This window comes from Eleginops maclovinus, chromosome 15 (assembly GCF_036324505.1).
Source record: "Eleginops maclovinus isolate JMC-PN-2008 ecotype Puerto Natales chromosome 15, JC_Emac_rtc_rv5, whole genome shotgun sequence".
In the NCBI taxonomy this organism is placed as follows: Eukaryota; Metazoa; Chordata; class Actinopteri; order Perciformes; family Eleginopidae; genus Eleginops; species Eleginops maclovinus.
In genome coordinates, this window is record NC_086363.1 from 10,030,191 (window position 1) to 10,053,580 (window position 23,390).

The 23,390-nt window shown below is 40.5% G+C and overlaps 1 protein-coding gene across 3 annotated transcripts in view; it reads right to left on the reverse strand.

Annotated features, from left to right (window-relative positions):
- Positions 1 to 160: 160 nt before the first annotated feature.
- Positions 161 to 23,390, reverse strand: part of esrrgb (estrogen-related receptor gamma b) — a 113,165-nt gene continuing 89,935 nt past the window's right edge. For all 3 annotated transcript variants that reach the window (XM_063901994.1, XM_063901993.1, XM_063901992.1), the window contains 5 exons: positions 22,127 to 22,243; positions 12,900 to 13,010; positions 12,379 to 12,540; positions 7,019 to 7,288; positions 161 to 4,462 (listed from right to left, as the gene is read on the reverse strand). In XM_063901994.1, coding sequence (XP_063758064.1) covers positions 4,221 to 4,462; positions 7,019 to 7,288; positions 12,379 to 12,540; positions 12,900 to 13,010; positions 22,127 to 22,243 — 902 coding nt within the window. In that variant the 3' untranslated portion in view covers positions 161 to 4,220. The remainder of the gene's footprint in view (positions 4,463 to 7,018; positions 7,289 to 12,378; positions 12,541 to 12,899; positions 13,011 to 22,126; positions 22,244 to 23,390) is intronic.

Sequence of the window (23,390 nt, forward strand, 5' to 3'; positions counted from 1 at the left end):
ACATGGTTTCTTCTTTCTCCGTTTTAAGGGTATCGATAAAGGACTTCATAACCTCAAAAATGATATTAAGGGAACCCTGTCGGCAAATATGTTACAAATTTGTTTTAGAAAATTATTCTCTTCCCATGTCCATCACCTAGTAAGAAATAATTTGCAGTGATTACATAAACCATGTGATTTTATTGTCACTGTACATTCAGTGCAGTTAGATCTGACTCACTCCAAAAAAAGCATATATTTACACATGGGTACATTAGGCATGAACACAACAAACAAAACACAAAAGAATGCCACACAATACTGTCCAGTAAAACCCAGCTGTGGTTGACTTTTTGCTTCTTCATCCCAACATTGTTTTTGTCTCCAGGACTCTGTGTGTGCATAGTTACCCTGTCTTTTTCCAAACATAGGGTACATTTATAATTACAATGAACCACAGCTCCCTTTTAACTTGATTCATATATCACAATTGCTAACATATTGCTTTTGAGGGGAGTAAACCTCTTGGGTAATCATATGTCTACGGTACACACACCTAAGCAGGGTCCTTTTATACACCGCGGAGAAGAACGGCCAGGGAGGTTCCTCCATGTTTTATGCAAATCTCGTCATCTCAGAGTGCATGGAGATACGATAAGTCCGCAAATGGAACAGCGAATAAGCAGCTTTCTCCTCCGAGGAATGTGTTCCCCAATTGCAGCAGGTTCATCTACATTTTTTTTAATACCCAGTCAGTGATGTCACTTTATTTCTGTGCCACTGATTCCCAGGAGAAACCCATGGCCCGCTTCCAAGCCCAGTGTAATTTTCAAAATATGAATTGAGGTATAGGGTCTAGACTACTACTTCACTCGCTATACGTCCTGCTGTGCTCAGAAACAAAACGGACGGCAATACAGAGTGTTTGTTTCAGCTTTGAGAGACACCAAGACACAGAAAAGAAAAAAAACATCCCACCTTAGACCAAAATAACAGACATACATGACTCAATACAGTGATTTATAGTACACAGCTATTCAGGTGGGCTCTTAATGTGTGTGGAAGTTGCTGATACATTTTGAAAGATTCATTAAATGGGCAAATGAATAAACAATCATGGTAATATCAATGCACAGCAGCTACAGTATAGTATGGTGAAATATGCACAATACATTTCGGCGTACAGCTCTGTACAGTATGCCCACGTTGTAAACAAAGCACAGCTAAATGTCCGTCTGATGCTACACAACACAAGGGAACTTAGGTGGCCATATTTGCCTTGCATAGCCCAGTGATCGCTCTGTTATGAAACTATTACAGACACCCATGAAATCGCCTTTGTAAAGGTTTAGACAAACCCTCCCCGCCGTCAACCGAAATAAAACGTCTCTCGTCCCCAAGGTAGAGCCAAAGCAGAAATTTAATTGCTCCATTTCTATTGAGAATTTCAGCTTAGGAGACAATTAGAATTAATTGGATGTAGTAGAACCGTTTTAGAACTCTGAAAATAAATTAGGCATTTTTCTTTTATTTTCTCGTGTTAATTTGACAAGAAGGGAAAGTTAGGAAACAATTATCTGTCTTGCAAGTGCAAAGAGGAGGTACGTGAAGAAGAGGAGAGAAGGTCAGTTAGGCCAGAAACAGTCTCCTTTAACCATGGTAACATGAAAACATCACTTTTTCACGGTAGTTTCATCTCTTACTTCTTCACACAAGTGACAGATGTTTAATCAATGCATATAAAGAATGAACAAAAAAGAAAAAAGGTTTTCAGCTTGTTTAGCGGTTATCAACACCATCGCAGGTTTAAAGGATGGTACAGAAAATAACAGACGCACAGCTGGATGATAAGCAGAATGAAGGTACAGTACGACCATTATTATACTGTAAATAACCACAATGGTCACTGGCTGGCTCAAAATGCAGTTTTACAATTTGTTTCACTAAGATATTTAAGCTTTGGTTTGCTACTGTACAGCAGAGACTCATCCCTCACTTTATTTGGGGAGGAATTAGAGGGTTACTCATTAGGGAAGTGCATCGTGGGAATGGTATTCTCTACTGTATTGGGTTATATTTATCTATGCATCACATTACAGTGAATCAATATGGTCTGTTCCTATGGGGATCATTTTGAGTGTAGAAAGTGGCGAACGTCTAATTTACTTGGCTTTATGTTTTTCTTCTTGTTTGGGCGGAAGCTAATGGCACTTTAAAACACTTTAGATAAACGACTGCTTCAAAGTGTTCATAAGGGACAATATCTGTTTCACTAAAGTCCTAAAGCAGCTGACTACTGTAATATTTAGATCTTATGATAATAGGTTTATAGCTATCACTTAATTCTGATTGCTTTCTTTTAATAATTTGGCAACTGGATTAAAATTGATATAGTTTACCCTGTGTCAGTGTTTGTAGAAATGAACATAGAGTGCCCATCTGAATGATGAGCACAATCATTTTTTAAGACACCGAATGACAAAGAGCTGTAATCTGAGAGCTGATAAACCTTTAAAAAAAAATGTTTTCAACAGTAATTCAAGTTATTCTCAGTGTCACAAGTATCATTATATTACTTAACAGGCTGCCAGCTTAGATTTTAACAAACAATGAGACAAAGGCCTCAAAACACTCAGGTGATCTTGCCACTCTTAATATAGCTCGAAATTATGAGATAATATAAATGATCTGTAAAGCTTAAGCTATGACAACTGTGTGAAGTTTCACACCAAAACATCTCTATTGAAAGCTTATGTATGGGTGCGTTTGAGCGTCTTTAATATAGATTAAAAAAGTTGTTTCAAATTTGGCATTTGTCATGAAAGGAGAAAGATCATGCCAAATATTTTCCTAGCCTTCATGAAGAAATTATGGTTTTGTCATATTTCAAAGTTTTCACACTCAGGGGCCACAATATTTGACCTATAGTTCACACCAAGAACAAAAATGCAGGATCAAAAATATGTTTTGAAGTTTAGATGAAGCTAACAAGTCGACTTTGGTATCACACGGGACTTTGACTTAAAATGAACAAAACATAACCTATAAAACTAACACCATCAATATAGTGACATTTGTTGTTTGCGCATACAACCTAAACAAAGTGCAAAAGCAAAACCTATACAATATAATGCAATCTAATACCGCCACAAACTACAGCCTCTAAAATTGAGTTGAATCAGCACCTATGTGACACAGAATGAACATTAAATAAACTTCCCAAAGGTAGTATTTATTGCAGGGCTATCAGGTTTCATGACAGAGCGTTTTAGATTGCATTGAATTGCATAGATGTTTCTGTATTTGATTTAAATTAAATACACTTTTCTTTAACAAGCCGTACGGTTTAAAAGCTCTCGGCACAAATATAGCTTATCATGTGTTTTTTTCACAGTATGCTTAGTTTCCAATATTAATGTAGGGCACTGAACACAGAGAATTGAGAAGGGAGTTTAGGGTTAATAAGAAAAAAAACATCGACTGAGGCTGGAGCTTGCTAGTACCCATTATTGCCATTTATTCACTGATGCTCAGTGCAAACTCTTTGTGAACTGTGATCACCGGCCAACCATTGTCCCTCTGAAAGCACCAAGTTGACTAAAACTGCTGAGTCGATGAAGCTACTACGAGGTAAATATATTAGGAGGAAATCGAGAATCCCACAGACCCGTGGTGGGTACCGCTTTCTTTGATGACGAATATAAGAATATGTCTAACAATTCTCGCCCTTGCCCAGTGCAATTTCACACAATATACAGTACACATATTATATGTAGACCAGTTAGAGACTATTGCTTTAACAGCTGAGATTCAAAAATATGAAAGAAACAAAACAAAAACACGTGATGTGGCTACGTGGCCGTACAGTTCTTTAGGACATTTATATTAACACACTTTGTTTTGAGATGAAAATAAGATAAGAAACAAATTCACAGAAGCTTCAGGTGATATAGAGCAACGGGCCTCTGGTTATAACAAGACCTCAGTTGCCTGATTTCTGTACAGAACGTCTTTATATACATCCTCATGATCCCATGTCAATCAAGTTGATATTCACCCCTTTTAAAACCATTTCTAGTCCCTTCTTCTTTAATGTTTATTACCATTTAAAAGTGTTAAAATGACTCAGTAGTCCAAGCTTCATCCTCTCTCTATTGGCACACCACCTTTACATTTTTTATGGACTGTCCCTCGCCTCCCGTTGAGTGATGCAGCTGTCTGTCAAACATCTGGCCTGGGTGTCAAGCCTTGGCCTCCAACATCTCAAGGAATAGTTTGTGCATGGGGACTTTGCCCTGCATTTTGATGCTGTAGAAGTGCTGGACGGCCTTGGTGGCGGTCTGACGGAGCAGCGGCAGGGTCATCAGCAGCTTGCCTGCCCGCCTTGGGTCCTCTGGATGCTGGCCCTCAAAGTCCTGCAGAGCCTCGTGGAGAGAATCCTGGAGCCTTTGGACGGCCTCGATGTTCTCTATGTGCATGGAGTCTGGAGAATGAAACAAGAGAGGACATTTAGTCATCATATTAAAAGCTTTATATTAATAGACAAACAAATGAACATTTTCTATTGACCTGTAGTATGAAGAATGCAACAACAACTTGGTGTTGTGCAGCAGCATCGGCCGGTTTTAAATTCTGCAGCTTGTCTTTGCAAACAAGTAATTTTGGAGAGAGGTTTTCTCTTGGTAGTAGTTAATGACGCTCCTTAAATAAATGCCTACGCGTGGCCAGGACTCTGGGGAGAGAGAGGTAGTGTAGGTCCGTATAAATATACGGCGGGGACAGGAAAAAGATTCATTTCTTTTGGTATCATGGACCACATACATCCCCCCCTGCTAATGAATTCAGATGGCTGCATTACTGGGATATCGTTCAGCTGAATGATGGCGGCAGATGGCCTTCATTTCCATAAGAAAGAGCAGTTGGCCCCCTTATGTATAGGCTCTAAAATAAAACGAGTTGAGACTTATTAAAAACTGCTCCCCATGTATAAGTCTACAAGTCAGGGGAAGGAAAAAAAAAACAGACTTGTCCTCCAAAGGACAGACTGAGAGAGAGCGTTTTAATGGACAAGCAGAAGTATGCTTTCAGCCAATTTCAATGCACAGTCTTCTATCAGGTCTAATCTGTGTATGTATCATATCCACATTTCATGAACTGATACAATTGTGCACAACACAATGGACATTTAATTCAGTATTATAATCATTCGAAAAACATCTCATCTTGGTCTATCTAACAGAATAAGAGTGTCTCGTCTCCTACTAAACACACAGTATCACTGAATTTAAAGTGAACGTGGCTGCTGATTGAAGTGTGTGAGTGAATTAGATCGCCTCAGCTATGTGTCATGAAAGTTGTGGAGTGAAGTAAGACCGTGTATAAACATGTAAATGAGGCATAAAAAAGGAAAGTACAAGGCTAATTATGTTCCTAACTGACTGATTAAGTCTCTTTTACCAGTCGCCTTCTGTGTAAATTGCGTTTCTATCTTGGGAAATTAACTAGGCTATGTGGACCGCACATGTGTTCCAGCTCTCTTCATTTGAAACCTTCATGTTAACACTGATCTGATCCTCGTTTGGCTGTGTGAGCAGATGTGTGTGTGTGTGACTCAGAGAGAGAGGAGGGGAAGAGGGAATATGCTTTTCAAATGTGTGTCAGTGCGTGTAAATGCACAGCGTTTTCACATGTGTTGAAGGAGGTTACGGGCGGAATGCAAAACTAACTTTGAAGAAACAATTTGCATGTAATCCGTCAGCAGCCTGGCGTCAATCCCGTCGATACTCCGCTAATTACAAAATCAATGGCCATGAATTTCCACAGCTGTCACACCCACAGGACCCCTGCCGCCGAAGCTCTCCGAGAACTGTGTTCAAACGAGCCGAAGTTGCCCTCTCGCCCTCCCTGAGCCTCCCTCTCAACCCCTGCCTTCCTCTCTCACACTTCTCCCTTACCTTTACACCCCTGTCTTTCCATCGCCCCCACCCCCCTTTTCCATCAGCTCTCCCCATCCATTTATTCTCCCCTCCCTCCACCCTCCCATGGAGAGTTTGTCATCAGAAGACTAAAGCTCTGGGCTCAGCATTTTTCATTTTTCAGTCAGGCAGGAGAAAAGACTCCTAACAGGCATTGATTAGTGGGGGGACAGGCCCGGCCTCATGAAAAGCAAACTGTCGATACGGGCGCAGCATCTTCACATTGGAACAAACGAGGCCCGTCGCTCCCCAACGCTCATTCCACTCCACTTAACACATTTTATTGACAGCCCCTGTTTTCCTAATGAAATGCTAAATATATCTCCCTCGGCTGTGGCACGCTGGCAGCCACTGTTATGGAGATGGAGAGAATGAGAGCGCAATGTGACAGTCTCTTACACACACACACCCATGTATGTGCACGCAAATAAAAAAATAGATGCACACACACACATTCGCACACATAGAGTGTTGCATTAAGCAAACACGCTGCTGACCTTTTTGTCCCCTCTTATCAGGTACCCTTCAACGAGGAAGTGATCGGCTCACCAGATATAACCAATCACTTGACATTTTTTTGGTTTATTTCATTGTTTGCTTTAATTGAATGCCGACTATCTAGATTTATCAAAGATTTCACATAGAGATGTACCTTCCTGTCAAACTCATCAAGTCTTCTTTTTTGTAAATCAAAATAAGAAGGACATTAGGATACAATTATTTTATATTGAGCTATTTCTTGATGCTACCAAATAAAAAGCTTTTGGTAAATCTGGTGCCTAAACCAAAAGTAACCTAATGTACCTAATGTAATGTCTTTTTTTACAATGAAAGCCCTGCAATATATTTTTTGTGTGTTTCCTCTAATTGCCACCCTTGAAAAAAACAACAAGGTATTCTTGATGTCTTCCCGTATTTTCCAAAAAACAGCCCTGCTAAAACGCATTCATTTGTATGTTTGGAAGTCTCCACTAGAATGTAAAATAAAATGATGTGGGTTTAAATAAATGTTTGGCTGCACTGCATCAGTTGACAGACAGTGGTTTTGAGGAGGTAAACTGTACCTGAGTTGGCGAGTGCGATGGCTTTCAGGGTGACAAACTCCTCTTTCTCCATGCGCAGCTTCTTGTAGCGTCGCACCAGCGGCAGGATGGCGACGTGCAGGTCCAGCAGCCCTGAAATCCTCGCCTGCTCCTCGTCCACCACGTAGTCCTCTGCATACACGATCTCGTCCTCGCAGGGCAGCGAGCGAAACACGATGCTCAGCACCAGGATCTCCATCCAGGCGCTCTGCAGTAGACTCATCTGGTCAGCCAGCGAGAGAGTGGAAAAACCTGCAGAAACAAAAAGAAAATAATGTTATTTTTGGGAGATATTCTTTCCATGTAACTGCTGCACTCTCATGACAAAGCGTGAGATCAACCCATTAACCTCACTGTACTGTAATCGGCCGACTCTAGTCCTCAATGTGTTTTATGGGCTGTGTATACAACCCTGTATAATCCCCGCAGAAGTCCAACATGAAACAGAGGCCAATGGCTGTATGTGGTGGCTTAAGGGAAGAATATAAATCAGTCAAGTATGGACGCCTTTGAAACATGAGCCAGCGCTGCTTCTACCATTAACCGTCCACAGTCAGCCCTCTGCACTCCACCACATACACACGACACACCGCTTAGTGAGGACCACCCTTAAACCTAGTCACCTCTTACTCTCGTCATGGTATAGAAGAGAGAGAACTGAATTAGTTATTCATAGCCAAATATTATGTCTGGATTTCAATATCAACTAAATTAATGGTCTAAAATAAATGTGTTGTCATGAAATCCATCCATCAACAAGTTGCAAGAATATTTTCATTTCTTTCATTTCTCAAATGTTTTGTGACTATAATCAGATTTGTTTAATTATATGACATGAATCAAGTAGTCATATCATTTTCAAAGAGTTTGGGATTCAGGAGAAAGCTCTTTGAGTTTAGTGGATCTTCTTTGTTCTTAAAACTCAAAGGAGAGTTGCAACAACATGATGAAGGCAAGTTGGCGGATTACTTTGGGGAATACAGGTACAGTTTTGGATATTAAGTCCACACTGATCTGTATCTTGTATGTCAGCTCTGAGAGTCATATCAGTCAAAAACATACCTAATGGAAATGTTCTGTAAAATACTCAAGTTTTCATTAACACTTGGTGTCATAATGGTATTCTAATGGGAACGGTTTTCAAACTAAGTGCTGAGACAAAACCAAAACGTGATCGACACCTTCTTGAGCCTTTTGTCTCTCGTGTTCAACCTTCTGCACTCGAGGTAACAATCCATCCAGGATCTCGAGGTCGACCCATCAACTATCTTTGCGACATTCACACCACATCAAACAGACAGACATCTGAAAGGACCTCAAGCGCCACAATACCTTTCACTTCTCTATAGTGAATAGGAAGGTGATTGGGGGTATTGACCAGGGCCTTGAACCCAGCACTCTGCTTACTTAAATCTGCAGTTGTATGGATGGGAATGGGGCAGGTTGACTTAAAAGGAATTCCTCCCGATGGTTCTTATCAAGCAAATAGAGAAACGACAGAGGGAGAGAGAATGAGGGAGAGAGAAAAGAGTGCTGGGGGTGTCATTGATTAGTAGATTGTAATCAGTCCACCAAATGCGAAAGGGGGATCGATCCAAGCCTCAGATCTGACAAACAGACAGTTGATGGAGGACATCCGGTACACGTTTAGTGGGGGTAAAGGAGGGACTACGGGATCCCTGAATGGAGAGACTGCATCAGGAATTCATGAATTTACTTTCCATCCCCAAAGAAAAGCAAATGAATGGCTTCAATCCCATAAGGTGTATTTGGAATAATAAAGGAGGATCAATGACTAACATGTGTGTACAAAGCGAGTTCATAAAAACCATCATAATATATCAAACCTTCCACTTGGTTGTATTCAACTTTTCTTTCTACATTTTCCCCCCTTTTTGAGAGAGTAGTGTCACAATCCTCGGCTGTCTCAATCTTTTTTTCCAGAGTCTATGTTTTTATTCCCTTTCCACTCAATTTACTGAAGCGATGGAGCGACTTCCTGGCTCCCTGGAGGTCGCCCCGGAGCTTCAGGTGAGCCGCCTGGAGGTGGCTGAGTTAAGTGTCGCTGTGGAGGGTGATTCCCCATGATGAAATATCAATATTTTGCCCTACAGATTTACTGCCGTTTGACCAAACATGACACAGTATCGAGCAAGCTGGGAAATGTCTCCGTCTCTGCAGTTTTATCCTCTTGTGATGACAAAAAGAATGAACTGAGACAAGGGATGCCCCAGGTTTCCATAGTTTTAAGAGAAAAATCTATTATTATATATTAATCTACACTACAAAGGAAGAGGGCAGTAAGGGAGAAATGAAAGAAAAATCAAAGGTTTACAGCCTGGCAGGCAAACTGCATATTGAGCGTTGTAATGCGTTCATTTGATATCTTTTAAAGCTAATTATTATACCCAATTATACCCCTTTTAAATAAAGAGTACCCAAAATTCAGATATTTCAGTCTAATCAAACTAAATATACAGATAAATGTACGGTTTTAAATTCAACTTTATTACTCTAAGCCAGATTATGCTAGTTGGTTAGATGTAGCTACTGCCTTTTATTTTGGAGTACAAACTGTCTAGTTGAACGCTCGTAGATAAAGAAGCAAGAGATATATTTTAATTTGGAATAAAAGCATTTTCAATCTAATGAATAAATGTTGTTAATGTACATGTCCCCCAGTTGGCAAATAATACATCATAAATTATTTTAGCTGTTGTAATGATTAGGCACTTAAAGATCTATGGGGAGTAAGGGAAAGATAATGGTCTTGTTTGAATATTGAAAAAGTCAACATTTATATTAAAGCATGAGGCACAACAGTTCTTCAACATTTTTTATCAAAATAACCATCGCCCCCTAACTTTAACCTAAGTGTTCATGTAGCCTAAACCAAACTACATGAGGGACTCGAGACGCTAACGTTGTGCGTTTTCAAAGACTATTTGATCCTTGTAACACGAGATTAAATAATGATGAAACAAGTTTTGGATTCAATTCTGTTTACTAGACAGTACATCTTTAACACCCAATGGTGCTACAGGTCAAACTGAACCACTGTACCATCTGGTTTGAACAGTTTGCAAATCCCCATCATTGTGTAGGATAATTGTTTGCTGAAAAGAAGAGTGCTCTGGCTATGCAACAGTACAGTACAGGGACAAATCAGATAAGTAATTGAATCCCTATTCAGTACACTGAAGAGAGTGAGTGGTTGGCAGTGAAGCTTGAAGCTGTCATTGAGAGCTGGGTCTAAAACAGACAGCAGTTCACTCTCTATTCATTTAGTATCATTACAGGCCTCCTAAGAGCCCTAATGGGCCTAATAAAAAGACAGAGGTAATAATGAGACTAGAGGGCCATATATGAGCCGCAGGAGTAGGAGGGGGAGAGCCATGGGAACGAGAGAACAAGGAAGCCAAAGAGAGTGTGTGAGAGATACGATGGTGTGTGAGAGAGTTAAGGAGAGAAAGAGGGGAAAGAAGAAAGCGATGCTGAGCTGAGAGAAATACCACAGGGCGCTGAATGCAGTTGACTGGAATATAAATCTTCACATGTTGTGCACACTTACATGTCGGAGATGGTGTCTGTGTGTTAACAGCTGCACAAATTAGTGGCCACCCCTGACCCCGTGACAACCGAGTGGTGATTTTGTTTCCATTTTCATGACAGTGTGTTTAACATCCAATCAGTGGATGCCTCATGAGGAGTTACAGCTTTCCATTCAAACACGTTTATTAACTTATGGTATAAAACTCAAAGAAAACCATTTCTCCAAACAGTTTTGTTCTCAAAGGCAAAATATGTTTTGTTTTGAAGTTTACAGTGAGCTTGGCAGCCATTTACCACAAATAATCAAACAAAATGTCAGCATGTAACAGAAAACCTTTCCTGCGCATGTTGTCACCCAGGTCTCTACATCTGGATGTTGAAGGACTTTTACATTAATGGAGCGATCTGCAGTAATCACTCTTATTACCTCATCGTTAAGGCCATTTGCGCAGTGGGCTATGAGTGTAATGGTGGGAGTGGACTGTTAAACTGTAGGGACCCCTTTTGTCTTAATCGTTACTTGGTGACACTCTGACCCAGTGGCCCCGGGTAAAGTGTCCCCAGGGTGTCGCATGGCCCTTTAATAACTCTGTCAGGTATGCATTTAGATCTACATAGCATGCAAGATCAATAGTTATACATAGAAATGCAACAGAGATTGACGATCAAAAATTTGGCGTTATTTCTGTACCCACATTTTAGGAATGTGTGCTTCACTCTCTGATAAATAAACATGATGTGATTTTAAAACTATGAGAGTTCTTAGATGTCTTTTCATTTTTTGGAGCACTCTTTAGATAAAGATTCTGGAATATGAGGAGTTTTTCTTTATTTTATATAAATTATATATCTTGTATTGTTAGCGGGAAGAAGATATTTTGCGCTCTGAGAAATCGCGTTGGTTATTTTATTGATAAATAAAGTAAATGTTAGCCACTAAATTAATAATAAAACGTAATAACTAAAACTATAAAATACATGTGCAATCTTGCACGTACTATACAGTACACCATTGGATCAATAGCATGAATTTACTTTGAATCCAATCTGTGCTCCCTTTAAACACAACGTGTCTGTTTGAACTAAAAGAGATAACAAGAAAAACTGATCCCAGGATATTTGCATAACAAGTTTTATTTAAGAATTTGTCAACAAGGGTCGGGGAAATCCATCAGTATTTCCCTAAATAAATCAATTTTACTGTGTAGTCTCCTTAAGTAAGTAAGAGGATTGCTTTCTTTAAGTCTGGGATTGAAATGGAATACATTGACATAGGGGCGTATCCCCCCCAACAGACTCTCCCACTCCACCCAGTCAAATCAAAGGTTTCAGCTGCTCTTTATTGATTAGATTTTAGAATATGGGACTAGCTTTTCCCTTAGGTGCAGATGAGTAGCAGATGTTAATTATCCTGTGTCTGTCAGTGTGTGTTTGTGGAGGGGGGTTTGTGTGTGCAACAGTCACTGAACTACTTCAGTAATCGCATACTGTATCGTTCCAACAAATTAAAATACTTGCTTGCTTTACCAACAGTATATCAAACCCTAAAAATTAGAATTAGATTTTTATTTAATTCGATGAACCGAAACATCTGATGACATAATCCTAGTTGTATATTTTGTGTTATTTGTCTTTCAATTGGACCTTCCGCAATATTGTTTTGTTTACAGATTTTTTGCCAAAGAAAGACATAAGTATCCAACTTGAAATAGTTAAATAAGGAAATGAATATCATCTTTTAAAAGCATGCCAGACAGCACAGTCATTCATTAGCAGTCATGTCTCTCTACCTGGGATATGTTTGGCCCAGCCGATGATGACCACCAGTTCGCGGTCGGCCAGGTCGCACAGCGTGGTCAGGGCCTTGATGTCTCCGTCGGGCATGGTGGGGTCGGGCATGGCATAGATCTTCTCCGGCTCCACCACCAACAGATGGGAAACGATCTTCGTCACTGAGAAAAAGGAGGACAGACGCAGAGATGAAGAGAGAACAGAGAGGTGCCTTTATTAGACAATTTTAGGTGACAAAACAGTATTCGTTTGAGAAAAAAAAGGAAAAAATTAAGAAAATAAAGAAATAAAACATGTTGGTTGGATTATAGTGGAACACAGGAAATAAAATAAATCATTTCAAAATCAATACAATTAATACATTTATAATAATACTATAAATAAATTCTATAAAGACCCCAAGTTGTGAAATTGTGCTTTGATATAAAAGCAAAATGAAGCCTCTCCATAACACTGAGGTGTCAAACAAGTCTGCTAAATTCAGCTGAGTCAGATAGAAACATCAACAACTGTAACTCACATGGCTTTTTGGCAGGAGGGGGGATGCTGAGGCCGAGGTAGGCGCTGTTCTCTGCGTCCAACCTCCGTTTGTACTTCTGTCTCCCCCCTCTCACCCGGTCCAGACGTACGCCTGCAAAAAAAAATATCAAATATGTATAAATGTAAGCAAACTTTATGCAATAACAGCTACATCTATAGCTATGACTGTGTGATAGAAGATTATTCACAAATGTTTTGATGAGTCATAGATCTCAATCTCAGATTCCTCAGTTTTTATTATTATTACATTCATGACCGATTGATTATCATCAGATCCTGCATACACAATATGCACAGCACAAACAAGCTCAGAGGGCACAATTATTTAGAAAAATAAAATCAACATTTTTGGTCATAGTTGGTGCACCAAAACATTTCAAGATTTTGAACAGAAATTCAAGAGAAACACGAACGATATCATGAATTTTCATAATTCCCTCAACCGGTTCTTCTCCCTGAGATGTCATTTATTTTTGCTGTTTTGTCTTTAATCAACAGACCAGTCATAAAGAGAAACGGGTAAAGACTGATGATTTTTTAAGTCTCATATAAATAACATCATAAACATATTGCTGACTGGAACAACAACACATTTAAGAAATATTATTTTAGTAAGTTATTCCTGTATGAGTAGTTATTCATGCATATTCCACAGTTCGAGAATTCTGAGTTTCTTTCTTTTATATTTGACCTTCAACTGAAAGAGTTAAATACCTCCGTGTTGCAGATGGACCACTGTAAGAATCTAGTTAGTATACAAGCTGACATATCAGGGATTATCTTGAAAGCCATCTCAGAGGACATCAGATGCACCTTATGTGCTGGATTTACACGCTTGTATTAAAAGTTGTTTGAGCATTGAGGGAGAGCAAACAGATTTTACATGGTCAAGTGGAATTGAGTCGTGTGAGATTTCCCAGTGACTCGTATAAATTCCTTTGATTCCCCTGGAAACAAAAGAATCCGATTAGGATGGTCTTTCAATTTCCTGACACCGACTATCCACTAACCTAATTACCCGGCGTGCCCAGAGGGAGCTCATTCTTCCCAGCAAACACAGTGAGATCATTTTATGCCTGGCAGATTGAAGCTAAATCGAGAGCCCCTCTCCTAACACAGCTTTCCATTTGTACGCCTTAAAGTAATCAATAATGCTTGCAAATAGACTTCTTGTTCTTTGAACACATGTGGATGCGGTTTTAATTAGTCAGTTAGGCAGCTAGAAACTGGGTTTGCGATAGATGGAGCTTTTGTTGTAGTTTCTGCCATTACTCTTGGTTAAGGTGAATTTAAAATTATAAATTGTGCTTCAGGAAACCATGCGCATGTACTCCAGATATTCAAATTCAACATCTTCTGTCTATTTAATGATACACATAGGCCTAATGAAGGGATATTGGTTAGTAAAGGCTTTCAAAACAACAGGAATGTGTAATGCAGAAACTTAATAAGCGGGCTAAATATATGTTGACTCGTCAGACTAAGTGACACAAGTTATTGCTGCTTTTGTCCCTGACATCTACCACCATCCTCGCATACACACTCACACAATAGCACACACATGCACAGTGTTCCTGCTGCAGGGTCATGTGGCTGCAACAAGCGACAAGTGACCAAAACAGCCGGAGTTAAAATTCCAAGATCTGCGGGGGCCGTTTGAACTGGAACATCCAACTGGCCCATAATTAATAGACGCTGACAAGAATTAAGAGCTCATCGCTAACCAGTTTCAGTTTACAGCTTAGCGGCACTGCAAACGGCAGAGAACCAAGGCAGGAGGTCAGAGCGAATAACAGAGAGGGGAAAAAAAGGGGAGGATAATGTTGAAGAATGGGAGGGGAGGGGAATAAGACAGAACAAGCTGCTGTTTTTGGCCGTATGTATCAGTTTTCTGCAAGATCTCTGTTTTTCTTTCCCTTCTGTCTGTCTCTTTTTTCACTCTCCCTTTCAGCATCGAGTTCACATCTCCGTCCCTGACAGCCCTGCCTGTCCCGGCCAGCGCTTGATCCGACCAGTGCGGGATTATCTCCTCCCCATGTGATACAGAAGAGTACTGAGAATCTGACCACAACAGGACAGCTGGATGAGGCCCCCTTGTCGAGGGCTTGGGAAGGTGGGGGGGTTCGTGTCATCGTCAGCCGCACATTCAACACCTCGGGCCCAAAACCGCAGCAGCCTTCACGCTTCAGGACAATTGGGACCAGAGCTTGTGTCTCAGCACTGAGAGAGCCTGTGACATGGGTGCCACAGATCATCTTAAAAGCATCCAGATCCATTTTTTACGGTTGCTAAAGTATGGAAGCAGGGGCGAGGCTGCCAGAAGTGTGTGTGCAGAATGTTATGAGCTCGGTAAGATCATACAGTGCAGTATGCTCATAACTTAGACGGCCTGAGACACAAAGATACTGGCTGACAGTCCATCCTCGCTCTGTGTGCGTGAGTGTGTGTGTGCATACACATGTGTATGGAAAGACGATGAGGCATGTTTGCATAGCAGCAATCTTTACGGCCACCTGACCATGGCTTCCCTTTCACATTCAATATCTTTATTGACCAACCTTAAAGCACATTCCCGATTGAAGCGGCTGTTTTCCTTTATGTGGCCGTCGCTGTGAGTATGTATGTGTCAGGTGAATTTATTTCTTTCATTGTGTTTATTTTTATTGGATTCCTATTAATTTCAACACAGCAGTTGCTAGTCCTTTCTTCAATGTCCACATAAAAAAATATTTAAAAATCACACAGCCAGTTTTTCGGTATTCAATTAATTCCCACTGAGCCAAAAATAATGTCATGAGGAATAAGCCACTAAATAGTTGTAACTACTCGGACTTGCATGTTTTATTTATTCTGTTAACTGTGATTACATTTTCTATAAATCCCCCCAAAAAGACACAAATTAATCCAAGGAAATTCTGGTTGGGAAAAAAGGAATCCTTTATCTTCTGGTTGTTTTATTCTAACCTACTGGAATAACCCAATAAAATATCCACCTTGTATAAATGAAAACGTAACATAAAGCTGACTGAATATGTATGCATATTGAAATTGCAAGTAATATAAAACCTAAGTTTAAAGAGAATGATATCCACCTTGTGTAAGGGTTTACAGCATGTATTTCCCCACTGTTGTTAAATTCAAAAAGTACAAACAATATATCTTCAGTTTTCCCGATGTCTACGGGCCTGCACACTAGAAAGATATAAAACAAATCAAACAAAACTAAATTACCTGGAAACTAACCAATTTCTGTCCAGTGCGAAAAAAAAGGTTTTAAAAAAGATTAAAATGAATCAAAATAAAAAAGTATTAAAAGAATATCTGTGTGAGATCTATTCATAATGTGCAGTAGGAAAGTCTATAGAGAGAATCACACCAGCGTTCACGTGGCTCATACAGTGTGTATCAAGCTGTTACTATCTGAACATGTGTGTGTATCCCGTGCAACTATTTTCAGCCGCTCACCTGTCAGAGGCGCTTCTTTCTAGAGAATGTGTCAGAATTGGCTGGCTGGCTAACGCTGCCAAAAGGAGATTAGGAGCTCCCTATTTTAGCTGGGAAAAATCAGAGGGATGCAGGGAGCGCCCCCTCCTACTGTCCCTCAGCCTTTACACGGCACAGGGACCTTGCCCTACAGAGCCGGTTCTGAGGGTCGAGCCTGTGAAGATCTGAAGACATCGGACAGCTTTTGTTTGATAGTTGAGAAAGAGGGAGGGGTAGAGGAAAGAGGGTACGCTACAAGGGGAGGAGGGGGGTGTATCATGATGGTGTCCCACCTGCTCTATCCCCAGACAAAGCAGGAGTTGTTCTCCCATAGCTGTGAACATTGGCATCACTCTCTTTATTATGTTTTACACATTTCATAAATCTGAGTCGGCGTGTCCACAAGGGTATGACTGTGTGTGTTACAGAGCCGCGCTGACCACAAATGTGCCTGTAATCGAAAAAAACCTGCAAGGCTGGAGATGGTCGGGTCGATTCAGGATCCCTGGTCTGTGGTGTTTGCACAAATTGTTGCGTGGAGAGGGTGAAAGAGACAAAAGACATAGAAGGAGAAGAGTGCCAGCGGGAAACACGGACCTCAAGGTCTGATCCCATGTCACTTGTCAGGGGTGATATACATTTGGCATGTCTGTAAATGAATGTGTGCTGTGAGTAGAGTGTGTGTGTGTGTGTGTCGGAGGGTTGTTAAGAGGTCAGCACTTCGCTAAATCCCCTTCTTCAGGGGAACACGTGTTAGCCTCCGTGTCTGATCTATCACCTGCCAGACAGTGAGGACAGGCCAATGCAAAGCCTGTGGGTGGGCGCTCTGCTGAAGCCTGACACCCTAAAAAGCAAACACGGCCCAGTACATATGCTATTAGATAGACAAGTTTGCGGAACAAGAAAAATCAAGTGACAAGGGGTCAAAGGGCAAAACAGAATCTGGCTTTGTATGGGACTTTAAAGGCATCGATACAGTATAGACTTTTGCGATATCTTTATTTTGATGAAGTAATCTTAGTGTATGGATTGGTTTCTGATCTAAGGCTATTGATTGTAAAGCGACCTGACAGTCTGTGATATTGGATATGGCTTTACTAATCTTTTGTGTATGTGGCCGGAGGAAAATAAGGCTGTAATGTTACCCCGGTAGCCACGTTCGCTCAGGAAAGACTGCTGATCCCTATCTGTGGTCGGGAGAGGACGAGACAGTGGTGTAGGTTGCCAAAATAGTCTGGCAGCTTGTATTTATCCGCCACATTACAGCGGTGTCAGAAAATCAAGCAAAAAAGCACCAGAAACACTGAGCTGACACCAAATCTGGCAAGTGTCGACTTCTAAAGGGCCTTTTCATTGTAATTGGTAAAAATGTGCACTCAAGACAGTAGTCCTACAGGGGTTGTACACTTGTGTTTTATTAAGATATATTTTCAAACACACTGATTTGCTAACATGAGGCTGTGTACTGTACTTGATATGCAGCTCTAAAACTACAGGAGGCTAAAAAATAAACCCTCCATCTTCAGCACAAAAAAAACAGGAGTGACTCAAATCCTAACGTCAAGAAGTTCTCATTCAGTCCAGAGAGTTTTGCATCATTTATCACCGTACAGTAATGCTACGTGGTTATTAGCGCTGCTATTAGCTGCAGGCAATGAACCCTGGCAGTAGTGACTGACACCATACCTTCCGCGAGTTGTAATTACGTGAGAATTTTTCCACTGAACCTGTGACCTTTTGTCAGCCTCAGCTGGACATTTAAGGGGTCACTGAGCGAGGCCGGTTCCCTCGAACAGACGCCTGCCGCTACCTTCCAGCCTGATCATCCTGCGCTCTGCTGAGGCACGGCAGTAAAGCCGGGTCTGGAAACAAGCCTGTCACCAACAATATGTTTCCCAAGAATCTTTTTGATATCCCTTCCAGATAGGTCAATTAATTCCTCGATTTCTGGCTACTACAAACTTGTGTATAGGCATACAAACAGAAATCATATAACAGTAAGACCCTCCTCACATTAAGACATTCACATCTGTATGTTTGAGTTACATAAACACATAAATATCTCTGTATTTTTCAAGGAAATCTGTTTATTACTTTATCACTTAATAAAATATCTATCTTAGAAATTGCACCATACTTATATTTAAATTCTGATATTTTATACTATTTCTATAATAAAGTTTTTTATTGAAATGTTCTTCTTGAAAGCCTTTATTTTTATTGTATATGTATTGTACATATTATATATTTTCTTTTTCCATGTTATATTATGTCATATATTTTTGGTTTGTAATTACATTTCCTCTGTGGTTATATTATGGACTGGTTCAACAAAGCTATTCCTTTTATATCAAAACCTTCTTGGCATAAAAAAGATTTTGAATCTTTTTCTAAAGTACTGACTTATTTTCCTCGACTTAATCTTTCCTAAAATATGTTGAGTTACTAAAACTTGAGTGGTTTGGATCTTGAAAGGAATCCGAACACGCATGACGCCACCGGCTGGCCTGAGCACTGAGAGTCAGCTGATGAGCGGCAGGTGTTGCAGGCAGGAGGGGCTTCCCCTGCCCACCGATGGTGGCGGCCTATAACTGTGGCAGCTGGCACTTTATAATTCAGGATGGCATGCTTAGAACGGAGCTTAGAGGCTCCTGGTGGAAATATTAAGACACTTTTAGAACGACTGATCACATAAGTTCTCTCAACATCTTCTGAAGAGCAAAGCATGTCTTATGATACCGCCACAGAGTAACATGCAACAACTTCTGTATTGGGATAATAGCGAGAGATGGTAACGTGTGCAATAGATATAATAATTCAAAAGGGAATTACACCAAAATACCAATATTTTGGTCCTTTTTGTATGCCTATAGCTGTGGAATGGAAAGTTTTAGAATAGAAAAACTGGTTCAAAGGCAACATGTGATGCTAATGGAATGCATATCTTCTTACATGACACCTACATTTATATTAGACTATGCGATTATTCCTTTTCCATGACCAGCTCTTACCCACTTGTTACATGGTGATCTCATTACATGAAGTAGGGCAAGCGGCTGTCCCCCACTGATTTCACGTTCAAAGCCCCCCCACGTTTGTAAGAGGCCATGCCACGGGACTATGCCACGATTAAATCTCCTTTTTCCCTTTAATTGAATACCATCACTTTCAGAGAATCACCTACTGTGCCACATGTCGTGGTGGCTGTGATGCTGCGTCTCAGGACCAGCAGGCGGTGGAGGCTACAGATTCCCCCTCTCTCTCACACACACACACACACAACCCACTGACTGTCCACATCAACGGCTTAGCTCGGACCGCCACAGACAATACCCCACCGTTTTTCCTCTAAGCATGCGCTAATAGCTTCAGCTTTATTTCTGAAGCAACGCTGTTTATTCTGGCTGAGAGTCAAAGCCTCGGTGTGAGATTTTTGTACCAGGATGAAGACATCAAGAGTGGGTGCACGTAAAAATAGCATTGTTATGGCAATACAATGGCCGATCGTTCATTCTGACATGAAGAAACACAGCTACATCAGAGCTGTATTAGTGGAAGTGAACCAAAAGCCTGACATACAATCGGGTGTTACCATGTTAACTACTGCTGGCTTTCATAAGGAGTTGTGTTTGGTGCTGGCAGAACACAACGAGACCGTGTTACCGTGGTTTATTTTAGGACGTTTACGACCGATGTCTCTAACATGAGTCTATAAACACATTCTTTAAACACTCCATTTCATTTTAGGATTTATCTCATACTATAAGTGCAGATGGCAATGGGCTAAAGTCCAGAACTTAACCTGCATTAATTTGTGTTTAAACTGGGATACAACTTTTAAGTAAGTGGAGTCTAAGGCTGGTCCAGCCATTGTTCAGGGATGTAAATGTTAGGCAATAAAAACACACACAGACTACGCCATCATTTGTCAACTACACTATAAACTGATTGCTGGTTAGTTGGATCCAAAGCAGTGATCTACAAAGTCTGACTCTGTGGGAATTCAACAAATAAATTACCCATAATTCACCCATGTTTGTCCTAAACATCTGCATTAGTGCTTAAACTGCCATAATTGAAAAGTGTGCATAGTGTATAAAAAAAGCCCAACTTTTTCTGCGATAAAAGTCTAAACATTATTGACTTTTAACCCAGAACCAATCGAACACAGCAAATGGAAATATATTCTTGATTTATTATAATATTATACTATGATAATTGAATAATCAACTATACCAGAAAACAACAACGTTTTCTTAGTTTTTGTAATTCTGTGAAACTATTCTGTCTCTGTTGTTTCTAACAAAACAAATTAAATCTGTACAAAATTGTTGACTGTCAGTGGGAGCTTATTTTTTAATATATTTGGTGTAAGAGAAAAAATCCTAGATAAAAAGGGGTCCCATTTTCTTCCGCATTTTTAAGAATAACCTCCAATCAACTGTCTGAAAAGGTGTACTGTGAAGTCTCAATTTAGCACCAGGTGTTATACCACTCTCAAAAGCATAACTTAGAACTAAACTCCCATCAGTATGAAATAGCTCTTCTAGCTAAACACACATATGCAAAAAACAAACACAGACTAAAAAACCTCTTTCCTTGGAGAAAAAAAGAAAAATCTATCGGCTAGATTTTCCCTCTGTAATCCCAAAGGTCTTTCTCTGGAGGAGAAACAACACATGCAGGAAGTGAGCTGGGATGTTCGGAAAGCATTTAGCGGATCAATACGCCAGGCAAGAGAGGGGAAGGGAGGCAGACAGACAGAGCGGGAGAGAGAGGGTGAGGCAGAGAGAGACACCCAGAGCCCAGGGGAGAGGGAAGTCTTTGGGGAACAGCCTGTGCTTTTCAAGAGTACTGTTACAATTCTCAGTCCCGGTAAGAACATCCAACTCAGCAGCTTTCTCAACACAGTTAAATGCAGCGAGGCTCTGCGGTGTGAGGAGAGGTGAGTAAAGCTGGTGGGTGATGTCACTGGTGTCTCCCTGAGGCCTCGGCCATCTTTCCTATCTGACCACTGACTCTCCTTCAAACCCCAGGTGAGACTGTGGGGCGTTTTAGATGCACTGGGACGGGACACAGACTATGTCCAACATGTTGATATTTAGTCTTAAAGCTCTCATTCCAATCCACAGAATAAACCCAGCAATAAGCCTTTGATTGTAAGATTTTAGGTTCAAATATTTGTTTATAAACTCTATAAGCCAAAAAAAGCACTCTTCTATTCAGCTTCTTCAGGAAATCTTTAAAGCATCTTTTTTTTTTCTCCAAATTTCACAAATGTTGTTTTTTTTCCATAAAAAGGGAGCTTCATTTTTTATCAAAACACCGAAATTTAAAGATTGTTTTTAAAGATTTTTTCTTGAAAACAACACTCTTTGCCTTTTTAGTGCTACTTGAATCACTAATATTTTTTAGACTAAAGTCTCACCAGGGCTGCAGCTTACAATTATTTGGGTTATTCATTCATTTATTTTAACCATTCAGAAAATGGTGAAAAATTCCCGAACATTGTTGTTTAAATTATATGCTATAACAAAGAGAAAAGAGAAAATAATTCACATTTTAGAACTCAATGTTTTGATGTTTAATTTGCAGTGTGCATTTCTGTAGATATATAAATCAATTATTCAACATTTTAGCCCTATGTCTCTTAAATGATATCTTGAATGGAACGAAGAAAACAAACAGACAGAAAAAGGATCCGATAATAATATCAGTACTCACCCTCTTTCAACATGCCAACTTTAAGACATTTCATGAAGCGGCAGGCCTGGCACGACTTGCGTCTCCTTTTGGTGATCTCACATTCGTTGGTGGCTGGACAGCTGTACTCAATATTCCCTGTAAGAAATAATAGAAAGAACATTTAGTTATTTAACTTGAGCAAAACAGATGCACATCAGCAGTTAGGATCCATTTGTTTTAGAATAATTTCATAGAAAAGAAAACCAAATCATCATGAGTGGTGAACAACAGGAACAAAGAGATAGTTTAAGACCCAACACACACACACACACACACACACACACACACACACACACACACACACACACACACACACACACACACACACACACACACACACACACACACACACACACACACACACACACACACACACACACACACACACACACACACACACACACACACACACACACACACACACACACACACACACACACCTGTCCCAAGGTGACCTCATGTGACACTCCTGAAGAAGAGGAGGGTTTAGTGGCATTTTGATGGGAGATGTAAAAAGCACCTCCCCGCCCCGGAGTCCCACCCCCATTTTGATTCTCAGATAAATTAGCTTCATTAATGCAGAGCGTCCTCTCCGCAACGCTCACCACGACCCCTTGCAGCCCATCCCTCTTCCCCTAAAGGATGATGGGAAAGCTGCCCTCTCCGCACAACACAAGGGCTAAGAGATGGACGCAGAGCCGAGCTTCTGCATAATGCTCTCCGGCAAAGAGCTGCTGTTAGACTCGCCAGTCTAAGGCTCCGATATCATGTAGCAAAGCTCGATGTATTATTCAAGTCTGTCTCGACGTTTGTTGTCTCACTATGGAAATATTTCCTATGCAATTTAATCACTTGGGCCCAAAGAAAAAACAGAAACGCAGACATATTGAGTCTGTTGCCATGTAACTGCTGCCTGTTTTTCTTACCAGGTTCCGGTTAACAGTTTTTTCAGAATCATTACACACCCACCTCAAAAGTGAACGTGACCTCAAGAATCCAATGACAAATCCTCTTTCCCAAGTATCCAAATCCCTTGATTGAGTGTTTAAACAATGTCCCCCAAGTCCAGAGATGTATTAATGGAGCCTAAAAACAGCAAACCAGGTGTTATCTGCTGCAGTTCTGCCAGAGCTGCCCCTTTCTTTCACACACACACACACACACACACACACACACACACACACACACACACACACACACACACACACACACACACACACACACACACACACACACACACACA